This window comes from Geotrypetes seraphini, chromosome 11, assembly GCF_902459505.1.
Source record: "Geotrypetes seraphini chromosome 11, aGeoSer1.1, whole genome shotgun sequence".
Classification (NCBI taxonomy): domain Eukaryota; kingdom Metazoa; phylum Chordata; class Amphibia; order Gymnophiona; family Dermophiidae; genus Geotrypetes; species Geotrypetes seraphini.
Window position 1 is genome coordinate 118530614 of NC_047094.1, and position 27401 is coordinate 118558014.

Below are 27401 nucleotides of genomic sequence, written 5' to 3' on the forward strand. Positions count from 1 at the left end.
CCACCATAAGGAGCTCTTTCCCCTCAGCAGTCTCTTACAATGCTCTTCCTCCCAATGACTCAAACCCTATCCCAGCGGATAGATCCTGGACGACATTTGAACCCATATCTGAACCCCAGATCTCTAAACTCTGCCTCAGACTGAAATCCTGCAAATGCATCTTAGATCCTTTCCCATCCCACCTTTATGAAAACATTCCTGCACAGGCCATCTCCTCCCTTACGAGACTCATTAACTCTGCTCTACTATCAGGCTTGTTCTCCACAAAAATGGGCCACATTGCCTTGTCACCTATTCTGAAAAAAGCCGATCTCGACCCCTCCCTACCATCAAACTACCGTCCCATAGCAAATATCCCTCTACTTACCAAACTTCTAGAAACCATAGTTGCTACCCAGCTCTCCTCCTATCTCGAGAGATTCTCCATTCTTCACCCCTACCAACATGGCTTCAGACCCTGCTTTAGCACTGAATCCCTCCTAGTTTCCCTAATTTCAAAGGTACAACAACTACACTCACGTAACAAATTCGCTGTCCTACTACAATTCGATCTTTCCGCTGCTTTTGATGTCGTCCATCACGACATACTACTTTACCAACTTTCCGAGATTGGAATCGACTCCACCGTCCTAATGTGGTTCTCAAACTTCTTACGCTCCCGTTCCTACACCGTCAACACAAATGGCACCATGTCCACTCCTTGGACTCCATCTTGCGGTGTCCCTCAAGGATCACCCCTTTCCCCTATTCTCTTTAACATCTACATGTCCTCCCTGAAACTCTTTCAACTATCCCCCCTGGAAACAATGTACACTTATGCAGATGACATCCTTGTCCTCCTTGAGACTGACCAGAACCTCACCAACCTCCACGAAAACATTACAGCTTGCATAATGAGACTCCGTGCCTGGTCCCTCTCGGTACAGATGAAACTAAACGAATCTAAAAGAAAACTACTCTGGCTCGGCCCAAAATTCGAACACCTGCCCACACTTTTCACACTACCCACAGGCGATACACTACAGCTCGAGTTCTCATGCAAGGTCCTTGATATCACTATCGATTCCTCTCTCTCTCTCAATGACCACCTCGACTCCTTGGCAAAATCATGCTTTTTCAGCCTTCACATGCTGAGGAAAGCTAGATCCTACTTCAGCCAACAACACTTTGCCATCCTTGTCCAATCCATCATCCTCTCCAAACTAGATTACTGCAACGCCATCTACTTAAATCTATCAAAAAAAAGTATTCTAAGACTCCAGCTAATCCAGAATACTGCAGCCAAACTGATCTTCTCAAAACGCAAGTCTGACCATGCCTCCCCATCCTTGCCAAACTTAACTGGCTCCCAATCTCCAGAATCCATTTCAAATGTTCCTGCCTGGCTTTCAAGATCATTCACGGAATCCTGCCTCCTCTTATCCCACTGTCTTTCAACTCCTCCAGTCCCGACTCCTCCAGAACTGCCCAAAGGCTTAAACTAGCCTTCCCCTCTCCACGCGGCATCCACTATTCAGGCAAACTGGGAAAATCCCTTCTCTTCAAAATCACAGGTCTTTGGAACGACCTTACCACCCCGCTGCGGAACCTGAGCTCCCTTCAGTTATTCCGCAAACAACTGAAAACCTGGCTTTTCAGCAAATTGTAGCTCTATCCTTCCCCCCTTTCTCTCCCCCCTTCTACACATAAGTTCATGTAATCCTTTTTCTTCTTTTCTACCCACTATTTTAAGTTCTTGTAAACCGTGTCGAGCTCCATTCTCATGGAGATGATGCGGTATATAAACTTAAGGTTTAGATTAGATTAGATTAGATCTCCTCACAGGTTCCGACTGAGCCAGAAGCCCTTAGAACAGGGGTGTCAAAGTCCCTCCTCGAGGGCCGCAATCCATTCGGGTTTTCAGGACTGAGATCTATTAGCATACCAGGAAAGCACAGGAGAACACAGATCCCATTCTTCTACCCACCACTCAAGGGCATTCAACCAAGAAGATGTATGATGACCTGCTAGCAACGCAGGCGGCAAAACTAGACCCCTCCATCTCTATTCTGTTGACAACCACATGTGACCTTAAATCTTTTCAAAAAGAAATCAAAACTCTGTTTTTCAAAGAAACTATCTTGTCTGCTTATCCCCCTCCTCCATAACATCCCCCTCCCTGCATACCCCACCATATAACCAACCCTAATCTCCTCCCTCCCTACAAGTTTCCTCAAATGTCCCCCCTTCCTTAAATTTACCCTCTTAGCTTCCATTATGTATCTAACCCTATCTCTTATTCTAGCATCTCTATGTATGTAGGTTAAGGGGATTGAGGGGTACAGATAGAAGTAAAGGTAGGTTATAAAAATGGTCAGGAACTACTTCACAAGTCATAGACCTGATGGGCCGCCGCGGGAGCGGACCGCTGGGCGCGATGGACCTCTGGTCTGACCCAGTGGAGGCAACTTCTTATGTTCTTATCTTTCCTTAAAATTTGCAACTTCCTGGAAATGTCCAGCAATCTTCAATTGTAATCCACTTAGAACTGCAAGGTACAGGCGGAATAGAAGTCTCTAATGTAATGTAATGGATTGCGGCCCTCCAGGAAGGACTTTGACACCCTGCCTTAGAAAGAGGAAGAAATTGCTAGTTTAGGGCAAAATACCTTACTGTGTTCACCTCAGTTTGAGTACTGCTGTAAGGTTCATAAGACGTTCAAACCAGTACCAAGAGATCTCAGTAAGAAAACATTGCATTTTTAGGTCAGCTACGACTGTTGATCAGATGTACTTACATATCTATATTTAGTACAGGTTGCTTGCTTACCTTGCAAAATCAATATGTCTTTGGCTCTTGAGAACTGCATGAGAAACCCTGGTCCATGCAACTTGCTTTTCTGACATTCTTGTAGTTCCCTTCCTACTTGAATCTTGATTTTATACTGTAAACCACTGAGATTTGCAAGTTAGTCCAGGTCCTATAGCCCAAGGACTACTCGCAGTCCCTTCCTTAAAAGTTATTGGCACTAGACGTCATGATATGTTTTCAATAGTGGCCCCCCCAGGTCTGGAACTCCCTACCTCAATACATAAGAGACGAAAAAGACATTAGCCGTTTTAAAAATAAATTAAAAACTTTTTTGTTGAAAGATGCTTTTAACCTCTGAATGGAATATATACCTTGTGAATGGTGATAACTAGTATATGCTTTAATATACATTTCCTGAACAAACTTTGGATTGCGAGTAACTTTGCGTGCGAGTGTTTTGCAAGATGAGCAAAACGTTTTATAAAATTTTAACTTGATCAATGAGCATTGTCTTGCAAAACAAGCACATCGATATGCCACGTACAAGTAAGCACTGCACTGCACTGAACGCAACACAAGCATCGCAGAACAGTACAGTGTTTTGCATTAAAGATTTTGGGTGGTGGAACGAATCGTCTGAGCTTCCATTATTTCCTAGGGGGAAATTCGCTTTGATATATACAAGTGCTTTGGATTACAAGCATGCTTCCGGAACAAATTATGCTCGCAAACAATAATAATAATAACAATAACAACTTTATTTTCTATACCGTCAACACCCAAAACGTTCTAGGCAGTTAAGGTTTTACTGTATATTCAAGTGCTGGAATGTCAGAATCAAGCCTCTTAAAATTGAGAGCTGAAAGAGATTTAAGTTTTCGTCTTCGTACATGTTTGGCAAGTTAAGATTACTCAACAATTACTTAACTCCTAGAAAAGGATCAATGGTTTTGTTTTTTTGACTAAAGTGTGCTAAGCAGTCAATATACCAATTAGCACATGTTAACTACTTCTGCACAAATACACCAACTGTTCCTAGAAGGGCAAGGCATCAGGACATGGCCTGCATACTACACTGAGGGGGGAATTCATCAAGGAGCACTAACCAATGGTGTCAGGTCAAAAGCACGCCGGGACAAAGGTGCGCGCCGCAGAAAATTACTGTTTTTAAGGCTCCGACGGGGGGGGGGGTGTGGGGGGGAACCCCCCCACTTTACTTAATAGAGATCACGCTGCGTTGTGGGGGGTTTGGGGGGTTGTAACCCCCCACATTTTACTGAAAACTTCACTTTTTCCCTGTTTTTAGGGAAAAAGTTAAGTTTACAGTAAAATGTGGGTTACAACCCCCCAAAACCCCCACAACGCCGGCGCGATCTCTATTAAGTAAACTGGGGGGACTCCCCAACAAACCCCCCCCCCCGTCGGAGCCCCTAAAAACTGAAATTTTCTTCGGCGCGCGCCTCCATCTTGCGCTCAATTGTCTATGAACCCTAACCAATTTAGCACACGCTAAATGCCAAGACAGCCATAAGAAGATAATGTCTGTCTTAGCACATCATAATGAATTCTCCCCTTAGTGCACTTCACTGCTGCATGCTAACCATCACTTTTGGAATGAGAGGGCATAGGATGAAGTTAAGAGGTGATAGGATCAGGAGTAATCTAAGAAAATATTTTTTTACAGAAAGGGTGGTAGATGGAGGGAACAGTCTCCCAGTAGAGGTGATGGAGACAAAGACTGTCTGAATTCAATAAAGTCTGGGATAGGCACATGGAATCTCTTAAAGAGAGAACGAGATAAGGGTTACTGCGGATGGGCAGACTGGATAAGCCATTTAGCTTTATCTGCCATCATGTTTCTATGTTTCAATTAGCATCTCCTCAGTAGGCACACTAAGAAGAAGCAGGTTGATATGGGCTAGTGCCAATTTTAGTGTGGTAATCCATAAGGACATGGTGGGCACGCTCTATCAATTACCACATAACCTTTGCGTGTTTATTTGATGTTAAGGTGCTCTAAGTGCAAAATATAGCACACTTTAGTAAAGGACCCTTAATGTTCTATGTATTTTAAAGTGTGCAGATACCAGACTAAAAGTGGACCCTTTTCCTCACTTTAATCCTTACTGTCAAAAAAACAAAACAAAACAAAAAAACACCCCCACAGGATTTGGTTGGATGGTTTTCTCCTGGAACTTTTATCTTTTGGCTAAAGCCTCCAGCTGTCATTATTTCATTTACACATTTGTTTCAATATATTACTGTAAGATTTTACATTGTCTTTTTTCTTAAGACAGAAAATACTGAAGGTTAACAAAATAGACTCTTATGTGTAGCAAAGCCTCTGCTAATTTTATAAGAAGCAATTAAAGTGCTTTTGTGTAGGTGAGAAGCTGGTCCCATATATTGCACTGGGCAAAGCTTCAAAGAGACCAGCACCACCCGTTCTGACTAAATTTTGCTTTCAAGCTGTTTCTCCTTCACTCTCAACACCCCCTCCTGTGCACAGCTGACAGCAAGGACTCCATCCTTGCGCCAGAGGTGTCCACACACCAGCCCTCGGCAGTCACCTGCAAAACAGAAACAGTGACAAACTCAAGTCTTTCATTCCAGAAAGTGTTCACCTCACCACCCCAGTGGCTACCGGAGCAAATCCGACAGACAGTTACACCCAGGAATTCTTCCACTACTGCAAAAATACATATACTTCCACGGCAAAGGTTTTGGTTACAGGAGAGCAAGTTTCAAAGCATTTTACCTGCGTTATTCAGCTGCCTGAAAATTCCCCTCCCTTGATGCAGCTAAAATTCTGTGCCTTGTTACCCATTAAGAGACAATTTAACTTTATTAAAAGACTTACTGCCTATTGAAAAATGTACATCAAATAAATTTACAAAAAAAGGTAATAAATAGAAATAAAATATATACATTTTTGATTAGCTTTCAAAGGCAATACTGTCTTCTTCAGATCAGAAATGAGCAAATGTTGACAAATATCAGAATATATAAATGAAGCATAAAAGCATTCCAATGACAGTGTCACGGGAAGATGATGGGGTGAGAAACAAGGAGAGCTGGGTGGATGGTAAAGAGGATGATAAAGCAGTGTAATTTTATGGTTTACAATGGAATAGAAAACCAAGATCGCTGTTAAGTCCTGGCTGCTGGGCATCAAAATATTTCATCATTTTGACTTCAAAGATCTTACGCTCCTAAATTGTCTTAAAACTTCCTTGTAGTATTCTCACCATAAATCATTGATGCAGTGTTCTGGTTATCATTTCTGATTGGAAGAAGGTATTGTCTTCGAAAGCTAATCAAATAATATATTTAGTCCAATAAAAAAGAGGTATTGTATTATTTCTTTTCTGTGTTTTATTTCTACTCGAAAGGGTCCAGAGAAGGGCGACTAAAATGGTTAAGGGGCTGGAGGAGTTGCCGTACAGTGAGAGATTAGAGAAACTGGGCCTTTTCTCCCTTGAAAAGAGGAGACCGAGAGGAGACATGATTGAAACATTCAAAATACTGAAGGGAATAGACTTAGTAGATAAAGACAGACTATTCACCCTCTCCAAGGTATATCTAGAATGATTATCCCTTATCATTCTAATCGAACTCTTCGCTCATCACAACAAGAGTTACTTTTGGTCCCTTCACTCAAAATTGTGGGAACAAGGAGAAACGATATGTTCTCTGTTTTAGCTCCCCAACTCTGGAACACTCTGCCTCTTTTTATTAGAAAGGATAGAGATATTATCTCTTTTAAAAAACTCTTAAAAAACTTTTTTATTTAATGATGCTTTTAATGAATAATTTTTCTCTTTTTTTTTCTCATCCCTATTTTATGTTTTTTCCTAATATATGTTTTTTTCCTACACCATTAGAAAATATGTAACTTTTCCCCCCTTTCCTCCCTTTTTCATGTTTGTTTTTAATGTATTATTTAATTATTTAACAAATACGTGTTTTATTGTTTTTTTTAATGTTTTACTAATATGACTGAATGTTCTCTTATAATCTGTTTTTAAATGTACATCGCTTAGAATGTTTTAATTAGGCGATTCATCAAAAATAAAGTGAACTTGAACTTGAACACTCTCTAAAGTTAAAAGAGGATAGATTCCGTACAAACATAAGGAAGTTCTTCTTCACCCAGAGAGTGGTAGAGAACTGGAACGCTCTTCTGGAGTCTGTTGTAGGGGAAAACACCTTCCAGGGTTTCAAGACTAAGCTGGACAAGTTCCTGCTAAACTGGGACATACACAGGTGAGGCTGGACTCATTTAGAACACTGGTCTTTGACCTGGGGGGCCGCCGCGTGAGCGGACTGCTGGGCAGGATGGACCACTGGTCTGACCCAGGAGCGGCAATTCTTATGTTCTTATTTATTACCTTTAAAAGTGTGTGGGGAGGGGGAACCCATGGCTACCACACCACTTTACCATACCATCAATTTCTTATACCTCACAAAATTTCAACAAGGATTCATTGCCGTTTACAAATAAGATTCCTAGATATATAGACTTTAGCTACAATGAGAATCTTAAACTAAATGTAAATATAGATCTTGAGGATTACAGAGAGAAGAGATATGTCTTAACATGTTCCTGAATTGGAAATGAGAACAGGGAGAAAGCAGGAAGGAAAGTAGAAACACTGAGGCAGACAAAAAATGAAGTAAAATAAATCTGTAAGAGAAAGCAGCTACTGGGCTCACTGCCAGGATGCTATCTCATCACATCTCCATAAAGAAAATTAATTGGAGACCCCTAAGTTCCAAAGGAGCTAGACCAGGGATGGGCAACTCCGGTCCTCAAGGGCTGGAATCCAGTTGGGTTTTCAAGATTTCCCCAATGAATATGCATGACACAAACAAAGAGGGGAGGGACAGTCAAAAGAGATCAGGCTAGAACTGAATAGACCAGTGGTTCCCAACCCTGTCCTGGAGGAACACCAGGCCAATTGGGTTTTCAGGCTAGCCCTAATGAATATGCATGAAGCAAATTTGCATGCCTATCCCTTCCATCATATGCAAATCTCTCTCATGCATATTCATTAGGGCTAGCCTGAAAACCCGATTGGCCTGGTGTTCCTCCAGGACAGGGTTGGGAATCACTGGAATAGACCATCTAGGTCAGGGTTAGGCAACTTCGGTCCTCAAGGGCTGGAATCCAGTTGGGTTTTCAAGATTTCCCCAATGAATATGCATGACACAAACAAAGAGGGGAGGGACAGTCAAAAGAGATCAGGCTAGAACTGAATAGACCATCTAGGTCAGGGTTAGGCAACTCCGGTCCTCCAGGGCTGGAATCCAGTTGGGTTTTCAAGATTTCCCCAATGAATATGCATGACACAAACAAAGAGGGGAGGGACAGTCAAAAGAGATCAGGCTAGAACTGAATAGACCATCTAGGTCAGGGGTAGGCAACTCCGGTCCTCCAGGGCTGGAATCCAGTTGGGTTTTCAAGATTTCCCCAATGAATATGCATGACACAAACAAAGAGGGGAGGGACAGTCAAAAGAGATCAGGCTAGAACTGAATAGACCATCTAGGTCAGGGGTAGGCAACTCCGGTCCTCCAGGGCTGGAATCCAGTTGGGTTTTCAAGATTTCCCCAATGAATATGCATGACACAAACAAAGAGGGGAGGGACAGTCAAAAGAGATCAGGCTAGAACTGAATAGACCATCTAGGTCAGGGGTAGGCAACTCCGGTCCTCCAGGGCTGGAATCCAGTCAGGTTTTCAGGATTTCCCCAATGAATATGCATGAGATCTATTTGCATGCACTGCTTTCAATGCATATTCATTGGGGGAAATCCTGAAAACCTGACTGGATTCCAGCCCTCGAGGACCGGAGTTGCCCACCCCTGATCCAGGTCACTATGGCTGCAGGAGTGCCACCATGAGGATGCTGTGAATTCAATATGGAATGAAATCAGAAAACAATGCTGATTGACTACAGTAGTAAGTGATCAAACTTAGGGACATGTTACACAGTGGCGTAGTAGGAAAAATGGCACCCAGGTCAGGCAGTCTGCTCCTGCCGTTACCCCCTTACTAAGCTACAGCTGTATCTTCCTCCTCTCCTCTATTTCCCTGTCTTCCTTTGTGTCATCGATGAAGCGGCAGAGGGAAGGTCTTGGCAAGGAAGGCCATGAAGCAGCCCATTCAGAATGCTGCTGCCGCTGCCGTTTTTGGAGACTTTGGAATGGAGGTATGTCAGGTCTCACTGGGGTGGGGTCGCTGAATTGACGAGTCCAATTTTTTTCATCGAATCAGGCAGCACTAGTGTCAGGGATGGAGTCGGGGAGTGTTAGGGACATTCGGGGGGGGAGGGGGGGCTTTCAGGGGTCGATCTTAACTAGGGTTTATTTTCAGGATAGGTCTTATTTTCGGGGAAACGTGGTAGACAAGTTTCTTAATCCCAAGCAGGAATGGCCACACTCCAAGTCCATTGCTAGCTTTTCTAGTCCATTGCAACAAAATTGCCACTGTGGATGCCCTACACAACCCACCTTCAATGAAACTCTCACCTGCCCAGGGGCTTTCACACTCGTACAACATCCAGTCGTCAGAGCGGAACGGTGCATGAAACCACATAGAATGATCGAGGGAGGCCATGAAGCTGATGGAATATTTGAGGTGTGGCAGCAGGGCCGTCCTCAGGAAGGAATAATCTGAGATATAGGCAGCAACACAGCAGTGTAACTTCATGTCACACGGACCTGAAAAAAAAACAAATAACAGAACATTTTTCTCTTCTTTTCTGTTTGTGGGGAGGAGGCAAGTCATAGTAACATAGTAAATGATGGCAGATAAAGACCTGAACGGTCCATGCAGTCTGCCCATAAGTTATACCCATTAAAAAATACATGATTGGATTAACTTGTCTCTTCTTTGATATTTCTGGGCCGTAGACTGTAAAGTCCACCTGGTATTGTCCTAGGTTCCAAATGCTGAAGTTGCCATCTAATCAAGCCATTACGACATCACTGCTGAGGATGGCTCTTGCGCATTGGTGGAATGAGGCATTATGACATCACAATCTCAGCTCTGGAATGTTGCTACTCTTTGGGTTTCTGCCAGGTAACATAGTAAATGACGGCAGATAAAGACCTGAACGGTCCATCCAGTCTGCCCATAAGTTATACTCATTAAAAAATACATGATTGGATTAACTTATCTCTTCTTTGATATTTCTGGGCCATAGACTGTAAAATCCGATATTGTCCTAGGTTCCAAATGCTGAAGTTACCGTCCAAGCTCACTCCAGCCTATCCAACCATCCCGTTGTGTGCAGGATATTTACCGTAAAGTCTGGCCAGTGACATCCTCATGTTCCAAGTTAGTGAAGTTCCCATCGATGCCCTCCCCAGCCCATCCTACACCAAATCACCACATATGGGACACAGACTGTGCAAGTCAGTCCAGGACCAGCCTTAGCTCTTCAATTTACATCCTTTGTTTTCTAATTAGAGATCCTCTATGTTTATCCCACACTTTTTTTGAATTACATCACCGTTTTCCTCTCCACCACTTCCCTCAGGAGGGCATTCCAGGCATCTACCACCCCTTCTCCATGAAAAAGAATTTCCTAACATTGCTCCCGAGTTGTTGGGATCTCGCAGGTCTCTGGTCGTTCTAGACAGGATGGCAATCAACCCTCAGCTTCCTAATAGCACTAAGTAAGGCTTCATTTTTACCCCCTCCCCCCATTTTAAATAACTGCAGCACGGTTTTTAGCGCCAGCCTCGGCAGAAACAGCTCCAATGCTCACAGAATTCCTATGAGCGTCAGAGCTGTTACCACCGCGGCCAGCGCTAAAAACTGAACTTATGGTTTGTAAAAGGGGGGTTAATTATTTTATTGCAAGGTAAAATAAAACAGTCTTGTAGGCAGTCTATAGGTTTTATTTATAAGAAAAAAAAATCTTTAAAGTCTGTGCCTACAGAAAGGAGAAATTAGGTTCTTACCTGCTAATTTACTTTCTTTTAGCTTCTCCAGACCAGTAGAGGTTAACTTTACGAATGGGTATATATCTAATCATGACCAGCAGGTGGAGACTGAAAACAAAACTTTGGGACAGTATATCCTAGCCCCTCCTCTCTATTTCCCTCAGTCTGCCGAATAGCCAAGCAGAACCAAGAACTGGAAAACAACAGAGAGAAAAAACAATACTCCGAAAGGAGTAACAAATAACAAAACCCAAAATGCTGTTGGAAAATGCAGAGGAGAAATTCCCGAAGGAAGAATGTCCCCACAGCTCGCCAGCTAAGCCAGCCGAGCCACAGCCGCTGTTCTTCAATTCTCCCCGGCCCTAGAAAAATACTAGAACCCGCAGCAAAAAACCAAAAACTGCCCGCGCAACAGCCCCAACAACAACAACAACAGACAGGGTGGGGACCTCTACTGGTCTGGAGAAGCTAAAAGAAAGTAAATTAGCAGGTAAGAACCTAATTTCTCCTTCTTTAGCACTCTCCAGACCAGTAGAGGTTAACTTTACGAATGGGACGTACCAAAGCAGTCCCTCTCACGGGCGGGACCCCCGAAGGGCCGATACTAGTACACGCTCACCGAACACCGCGTCCCGACGCGCCTGCACATCAACCCGATAATGACGAACAAAGGAATGCAAGGAGGACCAAACCGCAGCCTTACAAATATCCACAGGAGGCACGAGCGACGACTCAGCCCAAGAAGCCGCCTGACCCCGAGTGGAATGAGCCTTGAGAAACTCCGGAACAGGCTGCTGTTTCAGAAGATAAGCGGAAGCAATCGTCTCCTTGATCCAGCGCGCAATAGTAGCCTTAGAAGCGCCAGCTCCCCGACGAGGACCCGCCAGGAGGACAAAGAGACGATCGGACTTCCGGAATTCCTGGGTCCGCTGCACATAAGAGCGAAGGACCCGACCGACATCCAACTTGCGCAGCTGCCGTTGCTCAGAAGAGCCCTCCCGACCACCCAAGACCGGGAGAACCACCGATTGATTGACATGAAAAGGAGAAACAACCTTAGGCAGAAAGGAAGGAACAGGCCGCAAGACGACCCGCTCCCTAGAAAACTCCAAGAAGGGAGTCCTACAAGAGAAAGCCTGCAGCTCAGAAACACGCCTAGCAGAAGTAATGGCCACCAAAAAGACCGCCTTCAAAGTAAGGTCCTTCAAAGAACAGTCGTCCAACGGCTCGAAAGGCGGACGCACCAATACAGAAAGCACCAGATTAAGATCCCAAGAGGGAACCGAGGGCCGTAGGGGAGGCCTAAGCAACTTGGCCGCCCGCAAAAACCTAATCACATCAGGAAGAGCCGATAAACGCTGACCTGACACCAACCCTCGAAAAGCCGACAGGGCCGCAAGATGAACCCGGAGAGAAGACCAAGCCAGGCCTCTATCCAGACCGTCCTGCAAGAACTCCAGAATGTTAGGCAGAGAAGCGCGAAAAGAGGTCACTCCCCGCGCCCGACACCATTCCTCAAAGAGACGCCAAACCCGCACATAAGCCCGAGAGGTAGAAAGCCTCCGGGACCCCAACAGTGTAGAGATCACCTTGTCGGAATATCCCTTCTTGCTAAGGCGACCCCTTTCAAGAGCCACGCCGTAAGACAGAAGGGAGACGGGTCGAACATGGGAATGGGACCCTGCATCAGCAGGTCGTCCGAGAGAGGCAGAGGAAGAGGACCCGCTACCAGGTGCCTCACCAGATCCGCATACCACGGACGGCGAGGCCAATCCGGCGCCACCAGCACCACCAAACCCGGATGGTAAACAATGCGAAGAAGCACTCTGCCCACCAGCGGCCAAGGAGGGAATACATACAACAGCCCCTCCGTTGGCCACTGCTGGACCAGAGCATCCAGACCCTCGGCCAGACCGTCCCTGCGACGACTGAAGAAGCGGGGCACTTTGGCGTTGCCACCCGTGGCCATCAGGTCCATCAGGGGCTGCCCCCAAGCCTGCACTATCAACTGAAACGCCTCGGCGCCGAGACACCACTCTCCTGGATCTAGGAAGTGACGACTGAGGAAGTCTGCCTGAACATTTTCTACTCCGGCTATGTGAGAGGCCGAGAGGTCCAGCAGATGGGATTCCGCCCAAACCATGAGCAGAGCCGCCTCCTGCGCCACCTGAGTGCTCTTGGTGCCCCCCTGACGATTGACATAAGCCACCGCCGTGGCATTGTCCGACAGCACTCTGACCGACTTGCCCCGCAACAGGGAGTGGAAAGCCAACAGCGCCAGACGGACCGCTCTGGTCTCCAACACGTTGATCGACCAGGCGGCCTCCTCCGCGGACCAGGTGCCCTGGGCTGAGTGACCCAAACACTGAGCCCCCCAACCCAGGAGACTCGCATCCGTCAGGAGCACCGTCCACTGCGGGAGATCCAGACCCACCCCCTGAACTAGGTGAGGGGTCTGGAGCCACCAACGCAGACTGCAGCGCGCCAAGCCTCGCAGGGGAACCGGAACATCCATCCCGTGCCTCTGGGGAGACCACCTCCGGAGCAGAGCATACTGGAGAGGACGCATGTGGGCCCGCGCCCACCTCACCACGTCCAGGGACGCCGCCATCGACCCCAAGACCTGGAGGAAATCTCGCGCCCGAGGACACCGGGACGCCAAAAGCAGGCGAATCTGAGATTGCAATTTGCTCACCCGGCCCTCTGGGAGGAAGACCTTCCCCAAGGAGGTGTCGAACAGCACCCCTAGGTACTCCAGACGCTGAGCCGGGACCAACCGACTCTTGGAAAGGTTGACCACCCAGCCCAGCGACCGGAGAAACTCCACCACCCGAGCAGTAACCCGGGAGCTTTCCTGCAACGACTTTGCCCGAATTAACCAGTCGTCCAGGTAGGGGTGTACCAGGATGCCCTCCGACCGCAAGGCTGCCGCGACGACCACCATCACCTTGGTGAACGTCCGAGGAGCCGTGGCCAGCCCAAAGGGAAGCGCACAGAACTGAAAGTGCCGACCCAAGATCGCAAAGCGCAGGAAACGCTGATGAGAGGCCCGAATGGGAACATGCAAGTAGGCCTCCGTCAGATCGAGAGAAGTGAGAAACTCCCCCGGCTGAACCGCCAGAATGACCGACCGCAGAGTTTCCATACGGAAAGAGGGAATCTTGAGAGCCCTGTTGACCCCTTTCAAATCGAGGATGGGCCGAAAAGTCCCCTCCTTCTTGGGCACCACAAAGTAAATGGAGTACCTGCCCGTGCCCCACTCCGGAGGGGGCACCGGAACAACTGCCCTGAGATCTAGCAAGCGCTGAAGGGTCTGGCGAAAAGCCTGCGTCTTCCCCGGAGTCTGACATGGAGAAGCGAGGAAAAAATCCGGTAGAGAGCGGGCGAACTCCAGGGCATAACCGTCCCGCACCACCTCCAGGACCCACTGATCGGACGTGATCTCGGCCCATTTGGGGAAAAATTCGCGCAGCCGGGCCCCCACCGGAACCAAAGGGGGCGCCGGCAAGGCGTCATTGTGCAGGACGGGAAGCGGGGGAACCGGCGGAGGGATTCCCTGCCCCCCGACGGGCCCCCCGAAAGGGCTGCATACGCTGGAAGAACCGACCCCGGGAAAATCCCGGAGACTGGAAAGAAGCAGCCCCACGCCCAGGGCGATACTTGCGAAAATCCCGCAAACGCCCCCGGGCCGCACCCCCCCGAGACGCCGGGCGGGCACGGTCCTCCGGCAGACGGGGAACTTTCGAGTCCGACAGAGTCTGAATCAACTTATCCAAATCCTCTCCAAACAAAAACGACCCCCGAAAGGGAAATTTAGTAAGCTTAGCTTTGGACGCAGCATCCGCCGCCCAAGCGCGCAGCCACAACACACGCCTTGCGGCCACGCCAAAAGCCATAGACTTAGCCGAGATCCGCACCAAGTCATAGAGAGCATCCGAGAGGAATGAGGCCGCCATCTCAATCTTCGCAACCTCCTGATCCACCAGAGACCAGTCGTCAGACTCTCGATCCAAGACCCGCTCCGCCCACCGAAACACGGCGCGAGCGACCAGTCCCCCACAAATAGCCGCCTGGACCCCAAAACCAGAGACCTGAAAATTTTGCTTAAGGAGGCCCTCCAATTTGCGCTCCTCAGGATCTCGCAAGGCAGAACCGCCCTCAACAGGCACGGTATGCCGCTTGGAAATTGCCGAGACCACCGCATCCACGACCGGCGAAGCTAACGTAGCCCGATCCCCTTCAGGAATGGGATACAGGCGAGCCATGCTGCGCGCCAGCCGAAACGGCGTCTCCGGCGTTTTCCACTGCTCCAGGATAATATCCCGAATATCCTGATGCATAGGAAAAGAGCGGGAAACGGTACGGATCCCCCGCAACAGGGGGTCCCCCACACGCGGAGTCTCCGGCGGCGCGTCCTCAAAACGCAAAACCGAAGAAACCTGTTGAATAAGGTCAGGCAACTCATCTTTCTGAAAAAGACGCACCACAGACGCCTCGTCACTGGAGAACGGGAAATCCGACAACCCGCCGCCAGCTTCCGTCCCCTCCAGAGAGTCCTGGAATTCCTCAGAAGGGTCCAGGTCCTCCTCCAGACCGACCCGTTCCTCCGACCACAAATTCTCGTCCCACGACACCCGCGGACGCTTGGACAAGGGAGGCGGCGGAGGGGACGTCACGCCAGACGAAAGAGGCAAAGCCGCAGGAAGCGCGGAGGAAAAACCACCCCCCGAGACCCCCTGGGCGCAACCGGGACCCCCAGCCGCCTGAAAATAGGCTCTGCATAAAGAAAAGAAAAATTCAGGAGAAAACCCCCCCGAGGGTCCCAAGGGACTCCCTGCCACAGCAGGGGACCCAGCAGAACCTTGCCCCTGCATAGTCAAAACAGGGGGAAGGTCACCTGAGGTGGAAGACAAAATGGAGGGGCCAGACAGAGAAGATGGCGTCTTTCCCGCCAAAACAGCTCCCTCCACAGCCTGCAGCGGCTGAGAGACCTGAAAAGTCTCAGCCGCTAAAACAGGCAAGCCGGCATCAGCTGTCAAAATATCAGCTGAGAGGGAATCCTCAAAAACCCGACCGTCGGCGGCTCGGGGAATCCCTCCGTGGGCGGACGGAGAAGACCGGGCTTCTCCTCCGTTCCCTGCCGACTCGCGAGGCACCATCGGCGGGGAGCTCTGGGCGCCTGCAGCCGCTGCCGACGGAGCTCCTCCACCGCACCGGCCTGAACACCGCTTGCACAGGCCGGCCGCGAGTGCCTCGCGTCTGGAGCACAATGAGCACTTTTTCCCTTTAGAAGTGCTCATTGCTCCATACGCGACCTAGCTGTAAAAAAGTGCCGGTTAGTTGAAAAAATACAGTAAAATACAGTTTTCTTAAAGGGATACAACCCTCCAGACCAGCACTACCTCAGGATTTTTTTTTTTTTTTTTTTTTTTTTACAGAACAGACTCCACAGGCTCTCAAAGCAATAGTCTTGCTTGATTTAGGGGGCAAGGCTTATTGCTGAGGCTCCTCTAAAAAAATGTGGGGAGGTGGAGGAAGTGGGGGGAGGGACCCCGCTCGTGACCCGCCGGGTTTGACACCCCCGAGGTCGGACGAACCCCCAAACAGAGTCCGTCCAAGCTCCGTCCGGCTAAAAACAGGGACAATAAACCCCTTAAACAAATTCCAACAGCCCTACCAAGGGAGATGGGTACAGATCACTCAACACCTGCTGGAGACTGAAAGAAGACTGAGGGAAATAGAGAGGAGGGGCTAGGATATACTGTCCCAAAGTTTTGTTTTCAGTCTCCACCTGCTGGTCATGATTAGATATATACCCATTCGTAAAGTTAACCTCTACTGGTCTGGAGAGTGCTAAAGAAGGGGAAATTAAGATCTTACCTGCTAATTTTCTCTCTTTAAGTCCCTCCAGACTGGCACAGAACAGATGGGTGCTGGGGATTCCTTTTCTGCTACTGCGGCTGCTACTGCTTGCAGTTCTGATTTAGTGGCAGACTCCAGTCAGGCCTCGTTGCCACTTCTGTGCTCGGGAGAAGGCAAAAACCCCTCCGAAGACAAAGCAGGATTCCCAGCCGCCTATAAATAAGCCTTGCCCCCGGTGGCACCACAGAACTCACTGCAGAGGCAAAAAAAGTCAGAGATGGGACCTGTTCCTGTCTCTCTAAAAACAGAAGGAAAGTCACCTGAGACCACAGGCAAAATGGCAGCACTTCCTGCCAAAAACGAAGGAAGGCCTGCCAAAAGACTGTCCTGAATGCAGAAGCGGCAGCGAGGCCTGCTAAATCGGAACCGCAAGCAGCAGCCGCTGTAGTGGAAAGGGAATCCTCAAAACCCATCCGTTCTGTGCCAGACTGGAGGGATGCTAAAGAACAAATCTTTCTTGGGAAAAAAAAAAAAGTCATGTAGTTAATACTTATAAGAGATGAAAATAGTTTTAAATTTAAAAAAAAAAAAAAAACCCTGTACAAATTCTATCAGTTGTAAAAATGCATGAATATTTGTTGACTTTCCAAAGAAGTTAACCTGCTAAAGTGCCCATCTGGTTTCAGCCAAATTAAAACAATGAACTGCCACCCTGACTTTACCCTGTAACTGTTCACAGGCTGGCAGTTGGAAGACTATAAAAAAAAAAAAATCAGCATGTATACAAAAGAATTTACCAATGTAACCTCGTGCTCGGACCCAGAAGAGTTGTTTGGGATCTTGGGGCTCACGGTGAAACATATCCGGGGGGTTAACCGGTTTGATCTCAATTGGAACTTCCTGAGCAAGCATTCTGGTGAGTCCCCGACGGTACTCTTCCACTAAATTGGTGTCCCTTGGAAAATAAATAAAAAATACAAAGTTATTTCTTTCCTTTTCATTTTTTTTTTGTAGTCTATGTGTCCCCCCACCCCTCCCCGTTCTCAAATCACAACCCATTAGAGAGGCTGGTTACAGCAGCTATTGATTATAAAAGATGGGGAAGAGATGGGAGATCGCAGGCACTTCTAGCCCTCTCACCGTAAATATTTCTCAATAAGTTGCTCACGGGTGAGGAGTTGCTCTGGTGGTGGCACCGAAGGCATTGGGAACTGGTGATTCAAGGGGCTCGCCTGAGACTTCTGGAAGGAAGCCTGGAAGATGAGGATGGGCTGTCCATTCTGAATGGCCTTCACAGAGCGAACTGAGAAACTGTTTCCATTGCGGGTTCGATCCACTTGATAAAGGACTGGAATTTTTGGATCACCTGGAAAAGGAGGAAATGTTATGTAAGGCAGCCATAAAGACAAACTTCTGTACCCTAATTATAGTACAGCAAATGGGGTAAGTGAATATAGGGGGAGCGTGTGGGGGAAGTCTTTACCTGGTCTCTGCAGTGGTTATCTAGTCATTTTTGATACCTTTTGGGTACTTAGACCTGTTTTTAGATCGCCTAAGTCACAATGTATAAGTTCCATCCAGGAAGTCTCAAACCTTCGATTATCGCAACAGGACAACCAAGTCTAGGTCGGTCCACATCCCGTCCTAACTACTGCTCCAAAAAAACGCCCCTTTGAGATCTGGGTGCACAGCGGTATTCTGAGGCCTAAAAAGTCCAAAAATCCATTTTGATTTTCGGCACTTGGATGACCTGTGTTTTCGGTCATCCAAGTACCAACTTGAGCGGTTTTTGGACGTATTTCACTTTAGATTATGAGCCCCTTATTGCGAGCTTCTATACCACTACTAATGACTGGGGAGTCAATTCAGAGCGGTTTACATGAGCGTCTATAGAGGTGTTGCAATACAGAGTTACAAAGAGCTTTTGCTAGGAATGATTAAGAAGGGGAATCAAACAGATCTGAAAGGGTTATCATGCCATTGGTACGCCCCCACTTGCATCCAACACTGGTTGCTGTACATGAAAAAGGACATAGTACTACTCGAAATGGTCCAGAGAAGAGCGGCAAAAATGGTTAAGGGGCTGAAGAAGTTGCCGTACAACGAGAGGCTAGAAAAACTGGGCCTCTTCTCCCTTGAAAAGAGGAGACAGAGGAGACATGATCAAAACATTCAAGATATTGAAGGGAATTGACTTAGTAGAGAGAGATTGTTCACCCTCTCCAAGGTGAAGAGAACGAGAGGGCACTTGCTAAAGTTAAAAGGGACTAGATTCCGTACAAATGTAAGGAAGTTCTTCTTCACCCAGAGAGTGGTAGAAATCTGGAATGCTCTTCTAGAGGCTGTTATAGGGGAAAGCACCTTCCAGGGATTCAAGAAAAGGTTGGATAAGTTCCTGCTGGAACAGAACATACGCAGGTAAGGCTAGACTCAGATAGGGCACTGGTCTTTGATCTAAGGGCCGCCACGTGAGCAGACTACTGGGCATGATGGACCACTGGTCTGACCCAGCAGCGGCAAATCTTATGTTCTTATAGGCTCTACACTGAAATACACGGAGCTCTGTGATGTGTTGCAATTCAGAGTTAGTAGTACTGGCATAAGAACATAAGCATTGCCGCTGCTGGGTCAGACCAATGGTCCATCCTGCAGGCATGATTATGCCATAATCAATTATACTACTTATGTTACTGGCATGTTGATCATCCTACTTATATGCACATGTTTATACCAAATCATTTGCCCTACTTATATGCACATATAACTAGGTTTACTATAGCAGCTAAATACACTATATTAATACACCTCCTAAGCTTAGATAACCTTGATAGGCGGTATATAAAATCCTAATAATCCTAAACCAGTCAACTACTCTTCCTGAAATGCCAATAGAATCGAATAAACAGATTAATACATCAAGATCAATCGAATTGTAGTCAAGGTACAATAAGCTAACTGCATGTGAATTTCTGTGAGCAAAATCCTTAATAGCGTCTGAGTGCTAAAGCTTTCACTGAACGTAGATAATGTAGGGGAAAGAATATTATGGTTGTCTAAACAGGCAGATAGTTGACGAGCATCAATGTTTGTAAAGAATGTAATAGCTGCTAGAGGCCTATACAGACTGTCCCTGAGTTACAGATGCCCGACTTGAGTACGACTCGTACTTAAGAACGCGGTTGCGGCTTCATTTGATTTCACTGAGCAGTATTTCCAGTGGCATAGACTCCTACACTTTTCCTGCAGCAGATTCAGGAGTGACTAATGGCCACATTAAGAACAGTGTGTGGTTGTGAATGCTGTACCTTAGAGGGAACACCGGTAGGGACAGTTACATACAAATCCAACTTAAGAACAGCTTTAAAAACGTAACTCATTCTTAACCCGGGGGACTGCCTGTAATTTAATGGAGCTCCCGTACGAGGAGCGGTTAGGGAAATTGCAGCTCTACTCACTCGAGGAACGTCGAGAGAGGGGAGATATGATCGAGACATTCAAGTATCTCACGGGCCGCATCGAGGTGGAAGAAGACATCTTCTTCTTCAAGGGTCCCGCGGCAACAAGGGGGCATCCGTGGAAAATCAGGGGCGGGAAACTGCACGGTGACACTAGGAAGTTCTTCTTCACTGAAAGGGTGGTTGTTCGCTGGAATAGTCTTCCACTTCAGGTTATTGAGGCCAGCAGTGTGCCAGATTTTAAGGCCAGATGGGATAGACATGTGGGATCTCTCCGCAAAGATAGATAGGGAGGGTCACTGGAGTGGGCAGACTTGATGGGCCGTGGCCCTTATCTGCCGTCTATTTCTATGTTTCTATCTATTCCAAGTAGATCTTTCGGAATAGGTGTCAAACGAGCATCCAATGAGCCAAAAAAACTATTCAGTTAAAAGTATATTTTCTTTGAGCATATGTGAAAATATGAAATAGAACTTGGATAAGGGTTGAACTGCGTGACTCAGGTTACATATAGTAGATGACAGCAGATGTAGACTTGTACAGTCCATCTAGTCAGCCCATGAAGATAAAACTGGGATTGTTCACCCTCGAGAAGAGAAGACTGCGAGGAGACATGATAGAGACTTTTAAAATACTAAAAGGATTTGACAAAATAGAGCAAGAAACATCATTACTCACATTGTCAAATGTGACTCGGACAAGAGGTTATGGACTGAAACTGAGGGGCACCAGGCCCAGGACAAATATTAGGAAGTTCTGTTTCGCACAACGAGTGGTGGACGCTTGGAACGCTCTCCCTGAGGAGGTCGTGATGGAGACCAGCATTCTGGGATTCAAGAGCAAGTTGGATGCACACCTTCTTGCAAATCACATTGGGGGGATACGAGTAAACAAGGTTTCTCAGCAGGGAACACCTGGCTTGGCCTCCGCGGGTGCAGGTCGCCGGACTGGATGGACCTAGAGTCTGATCCGGCGAAGCCATTTCTTATGTTCTTATGTTCATAGGTCCCCTTTTACAAAGCTGCAGTAAATGCACCAAACAATACTGTAATGCAGAGGATGAGGATCTGGAGTACCAGCTTTTGGGGCTGGCAGCCGCTGGGCACACCATGGAGGTGGTGCACTGAGGCCCGAGAATGGCTGCCCTCACCAGACAAATAATGATGAGCATATGCCCCAGAGGAGGTAACTCTTCAAAGTCCCTGGGTGGCAAGGATCCTTTGGTGCTACCTAGGAAAGGTTGAGAATGAAAAATGAAGCAAGAAAAATCCAGCTGAGCAAAACAACTGTTGTTAAAAAAAAATATCTGCACTAGAAGTTGCACGGATCAAAGTCCTCTAGCAGCAGGTAACTTGACAATCGGCTTCTTCTTAACCAACGTTGCATGCATCATAGAATGGGAATGTTGGAACTACATCTTAAGCAAAGACTAACACAATACTGGAGAATGAAATGGGTAAACAGAAAAGGACAGCTGTACATTGTTCCTTCTGTCAAGCTTACCTGCTCGGACAAAGTAGCAGTGTAGGGAGTGGGCCTGGAAATCTTCACCGACTGACTTTGCAGCAGCAACCAGGGCCTGACCCACGATTTGTCCCCCAAAGAGCCTCTGAGAAGCAGGAAACCAGTGATGCGTGCCTCTGTGGGGAAGGGGGGGGGGAACAGTAAACAAGATGCCTGGCTTCAGATAATTGATATCTATTTCTGTAACCAAAACGCTTTATTCCCCCCCCTTCTAAATAAGGCTCTTGATGTTTTTCCTGCCCTGACCCTGTTTAGTGGTGAAGGAGTAGCCTAATGGTTAGTGCAGCAGTCTGTGATTCTGGGAAACTGGATTCAACCTTGTGATCCTGGGTGAGTCACTTAACCCTTCATTAACCCAGGTACAAAACCAAAAATTCCCTTTAGATTGTCAGCCCACTAGGGAGAGAGGAGGTACCTGCATATAAACCCAAAGGGGCATGTGCAGTGGCTTAGTAAGGGAGGGGCGAACCGCCAGCACCCCTCCACCCCCATGCAACGCTCGCGCCCTCCAATCCCCGCCCCCTTTAAAACCTTCACCAGCGCGAGTGACTACACTAGCCTGCTGCTCACGCCGGCCTGGCTCCCTCTGAAATCTCTTTGGGGCGTGGGGCCAGGAAGTGACATCAGAGGGAAAGCCAATGCCAGTGTGAGAAAGCAAGCTGAAGATGCTGCTCATGCTGGCAAAGATAGTTAGATTGTGAGCCTTCGGGACAGTAAGGGAATTTTTCAAGTACCTTTCTTATTTTAATCTTAATGTATATTTTCTGTAAACCGCTTAGAACCTAACGGATGTAGCGGTATATAAGAAATAAATTACATTACATTACATTACATAAAGAGGTCCAGGTGTGGGGAGGGCACGAGTGTGGCATGGGGGTGCGGAGGGAGCGCACCACCGCCCTGGGTGCCTCCCACCCTTGCTAAAAACACTGGGCATGGGCATTCCAAAATGTTACACTTTTTGTCGCGGAATGCAGCCTAACTTGGACACCAGCATATACACCAGGTATTTATTTTTAGCATTTATAATAATAATAATAATAACTTTATTTTATATACCGCAGTACCACAAACTGTTCAGAGCGGTTATTTATATACCACTTACAGCCTCACGTGGTTTACATTCAGGTACTCAAGCATTTTTCCCTATCTGTCCTGGTGAGCTCACACTCTATCTAAATGTACCTGGGGGGATTAAGTGACTTGCCTAGGGCCACAAGGAGCAGCTTGGGATTTGAACCCACAACCTCAGGGTGTGGAGGCTGCCTCTAACCACTGCGCCACACACACCCCTGCACAAATCTGGTGCAGGAACCGGTGCAACTCGAAACTGTGGTTCTATAAAGGATGTGTGGCCTTTATAGAACTACACTTAGCACTGATTTTTTTCAGTGCTGAATTCTGAGTGTTATTTATGGAACTCCCCTCAAAATGCATTAAGTTAGTCTTTTCATTACCTTTAAAAGTGACTGCGATGGCTACGACACCATTTTTCTCCTATTTTAGGTATTTATATACCACCTATTAAAGTTATCTAAGCGGTTTACAATCAGATACTCAAGATTTTTTTCCTTATCTGTCCCGACAGGTTCACAATCTAACATACCTGGGGCAATAGAGTGACTTGCCCAGGGTCACAAGGAGCCGTGTGCGATTCGAACCCACAAACTCAGGGTGCTGTAGCTCTTAACCACTACACCACTCCTTCCTCCATGATGCATCATAACATGCTTCTCATACTCAAGAGCTCCTCCCTGGTTTCTGAACTTTTGCAGGATAAAGTATAGCTTCGGATAGCATTCACTTCAGGTAAGCAGTAAGAATAGGGATAAAAGTAATGGCAGGTACCTGTACGCAAGTACCACTTTGCAGATAGCTTATGGGGGGCCATCACCTGCGTAATGGTTTCTCAGTAAATTAGTAGGGTTTTGCCATTACCTTTCCCGCCATCTTAACTGTCAGCTACGCCGGGTACTCATTTACCAACTAAAGTGGATGGATGGAAGCAGGGCTGCTGAGAGGGGGAGGCAAGATTCCCTCAGGCCTGCCTCCACCATAAAAATGCCTGGGCTCTGCATGTCCTTTTCCTTAACAAGCCTCTCTCTGAAAGGGTCACTGGCAGCGGTGGCAATAGCTCTCACATGCTATCTGCACCTGACCAGAAATCCTATTATGTGACTTCCTGACATGGCAGAGGAGAGGTGCAGCTGCCAGCGGGACCAGTCCCTCAACATTGTTTGCCCTGAGCCTGGCTTCTGATCTTTCAGTGGCCCTGGATGACTATGCTAGCCAGAGGCCACCTGACAGAAATTCCAGTGAGGGATTGAAGCTCAGGTCATGGCGCAGTGGAGATAATATTCTCAATGGAAAAAAATGACCAAGTAAAGTCAAGTGGTGCCGATAACAATGTATTGTACAGCCTGTTAAAACTGTTACCCCTCATGCTGCAGTTCACAGTATCCTGTGGGGGTTTCATACAAACAAGCTGCTCAGCTCAGAATCAGATCTGAGCCATTTCTGAGTAGGAACTTGAGCCAGGCCAGAACTGGAGAAGTTTCGGTTTCTGTCAGATCTTGGTATTTTCATCCCATCAAAACCAGTTCACCCTGTTCCACTACAAGTCAATTCTAGCCCAATTACTGTATTATCATCGCCAGGCACAGTCGGCTGTATAATTATTAGCTTGTTTTGCCTGGCTGTTGACATTGGGTGCAGACTGTTGAAGGTGTGGCACTTAAGACTACATGTCCCCGTGCCTCAGGTCAACAGTTTTCAGGATTGAGGCCAAGCTCCCTGAAAATCTGTAAGCACAATATGTCTGGAATGTGGACTATTTTCTAATTTACTGAATATAGTAGACGACAGCAAACAAAGATTGAGACAGCCAATCTACTTTGCCCAGTAAAGTAGGTAGGGTAGGGTTGCATACATAGTAACATAGTAGATGAAGGCAGATAAAGACCCGAATGGTCCATCCAGTCTGCCCAACTTGATTCAATTTAAACTTTTTTCTTCTTAGCTATTTCTGGGCAAGAATCCAAAGCTCTACCCGGTACTGTGCTTGGGTTCCAACTACTGAAGTCTCCATCATTGTAACTGATTCTCTCCCCTGTGCCTTCATTTAGGGTTAAGGTAACATAGAAACATAGAAGATGACGGCAGAAAAGGGCTACAGCCCATCAAGTCTGCCCACTCTGCTTACCCACCCCCTGTCTATGCCCTAATGACCCAATTTCCTTATCTTGACCCTTGTAGGGATCCCACATGGGTATCCCATTTATTCTTAAAGTCTGGCACGCTGTCTGCCTCGATCACCTGCACTGGAAGCTTGTTCCAATGATCAACCACTCTCTCTGTGAAGAAATACTTTCTGGTGTCGCCATGAAATTTTCCGCCCCTGAGTTTGAGCGGGTGCCCTTTTGTGGCCAAGGGTCCCTTGAGAAAGAAAATATCATCTTCCACTTCGACACAGTCCCGTGAGGTACTTAAATGTAGTGTGGTTGTCATGTTATTCCACTTTAAAAATTAATATATCAAAATAAAACATAGTAAAGGAATCTAAGGTGATACTTTTTTATTGGACTAAATATATTTTTTGATTAGCTTTTGGAGATTAAAAACTCTTTCTACAGGTCGGCTTATCATGTCTCCTATTTCCTTTGGAAAGTTCTCTTTTACTGTGCATTTATACCTTTCAACCAGGGTTTCTCAACCCAGTCCTTGGGGAAGTCCATGCCAGTCTGCCTCCATTATATGCAAATATATCTCATGGATGTTCATTGTGGATATCTTTAAAAAAAACAGACCAACTTCAACTATAAGGTTTGTATCCTATCTCCCCTGTTCCTCTATATTTAGCCAGTCATGTTTTCAGGACAACCACGATGAATATGCACGACAGAGAACTGCATACAATGAAGAACTTTAGCTAAAATTTGAATATGTGCATTAAATCAGACTAAGGGGTGTCTGACTTCACTTAAAAAGGTTATCATGACTAAAATGGGGAAGTTAAAGCTACACCCTTTGGTTGTGGGTTCAAACTCACACTGCTCTTTGTGACCCTGGGGAAGTCACCCCTTCCCCCCTTTTACAAAGCCGAGTTTGGATTTTTTTTTTAATCACCAGCCGCAGCGGTATTAGCTCCGACAACCACAGAATTTCTATGAGCGTCGGAGCTAATACTGCTGCAGCCGGCGATAAAAACATGGCTTTGTAAAAAGGGGTGGGGGTATAATCCCATTACCCCAGGTACAAGTGGCGTAGTAAGGGGGTGGTCTGCTCCAGGCGCTGGCTTGGTGGGGGCACCGGCACCTATCCTCCTCTCCGCCCCCCCCCCCCACACCCTGCTCCTTTCCACTCCTCACCCTACCGTACCTCTAGCTCTTTGCCAGCATGAGCAGAAACTCCGTGCTGCTTGCGTTGGCTCTCCCTCTGACATCACTTTCGGGTCGCACACCCAGGAAGTGACATCAGAGGGCGAGCCGACAGCAAGTTGGTGATGCTGCTCACGCTGGGAAAGTTAAAGAGGTACGGGGAAAGGGTGCACACGTGTGGCAGGGAAGGGGCACCACCGCCCCGGGTGCCTCTCATCCTCACTACGCCACTGCCAGGTACATTAGATAGATAGTGAGCCCACAGGGACAGACAGGGGACAATGCTCGAGTACCTGAATAAAAATTCATATACAGTACTCCCCCCAAATTCACAGGGGTTCCGTTCTAGGAACCTGCGCGAATTTAAAAAAAACTGCAAATACAGTTTTTCGCCTGTCAAAAGGCAGGAGAGGGCAGTTGGGGCGCCGGCGGATGCAGAAAATCACTCGCGGTATGCTCCGACCACCTTTTCCTGTTACTAAAGTCAGGCCAGATAACGTGTCAAAGCAGCTCCTGACTGGTGTAACCATGACTTTAGTACAAGGCAGTGGCGGTTGGAAAACACCGCAAATGACTAAGCCTGCGATTCGCGAACCGCAAATTCGTGGGGGTTTACTATAAACTGTTCTGAGCTCCCTTGGGAGAACAGTATAGAACATTGAATTTTTTAAAAATCCCAAAACAAGAAGGGAGGGGCGACTCCAGCGTTAAAACAACTTGCAAGGAAAAGGTCAAAATTAATCCCGTCAATTAATAATAATTTTAATAATAATAATAATTTTATTCTTATATACCGCCATACCCAGCGAGTTCTAGGCGGTTTACATCAGTTAGATTAGGATCTGCATAGACAAGCAGATTTACAACTATTTATCAGAATTACAGCTTTGATCGAACTAGACAGAGGATGTGGGAAGTAGGGAAAAAGGGAATTAAGGCCGCCTTTTACACAAAGCTCATCGGCCCGCGCGCTAAAGGCCTTAGTAAAAGAGAGGGGTAAGAAGTAGTTAAAAGACAACGTGGAGGCTCCGCCCCTTCCCTCGATTGCATCTTTAAACCCCGCCCCATACGCCAACCTTGTGGGCGTGGTCTTAAGAACGCATCCTTTTCTCCCCCCCCCCCCCCCCCCCGAGGGCGCGCTTTCCTAAACGCCCTTGTTTCAGCCTTTCCCTCCCCACCCTCGGTACCTGAACAGGTCAGTGTCCAGCGGCTCCAGGTTCAGGACGCTGGTCACGAGCACGCTGCGAAGGTCTGGGGAAGGCAACGTCGACTCGGCCTCGAGGGCGGTTTGAGGCTCGGCCTCGGCCTGTATGGAACTCGCCATCTTAGCTAAAAGGGGGCGGGGCGGAGGCAATTTAATCACGTGCTCATCGGTCCTTGCACCGGAAGTCGTGGATGGAAGCCATTGCCCCACCCTCCACCAAAAAATGAATCCCTTG

General features: G+C 47.2%; 1 protein-coding gene across 1 annotated transcript; it reads right to left on the reverse strand.

Annotated features, from left to right (window-relative positions):
* Positions 1–4783: 4783 nt before the first annotated feature.
* ACOT8 (acyl-CoA thioesterase 8) lies at positions 4784–27317 on the reverse strand. The gene is made up of 6 exons (XM_033914796.1): positions 27150–27317; positions 21566–21702; positions 17748–17973; positions 17405–17562; positions 9324–9515; positions 4784–5360 (listed from the first exon to the last, which is right to left on the reverse strand). The coding sequence occupies exons 1-6, from the start codon at positions 27284–27286 to the stop codon at positions 5242–5244; spliced, it is 969 nt and encodes a 322-aa protein (XP_033770687.1). The 5' UTR covers positions 27287–27317; the 3' UTR covers positions 4784–5241.
* Positions 27318–27401: the final 84 nt, after the last annotated feature.

Excerpts from the sequence above, each read along its gene's own strand:
- ACOT8 (XM_033914796.1), bottom strand. The coding sequence starts at position 27,286 with ATGGCGAGTTCCATACAGGCCGAGGCCGAGCCTCAAACCGCCCTCGAG. Across the intron at positions 21,703-27,149 it reads CTGGACACTGACCTGTTCAG|AGGCACGCATCACTGGTTTC; the intron begins GTACCGAGGGTG and ends CCTTCCCCACAG. Across the intron at positions 17,974-21,565 it reads CTGCTACTTTGTCCGAGCAG|GTGATCCAAAAATTCCAGTC; the intron begins GTAAGCTTGACA and ends CTCCTTTTCCAG.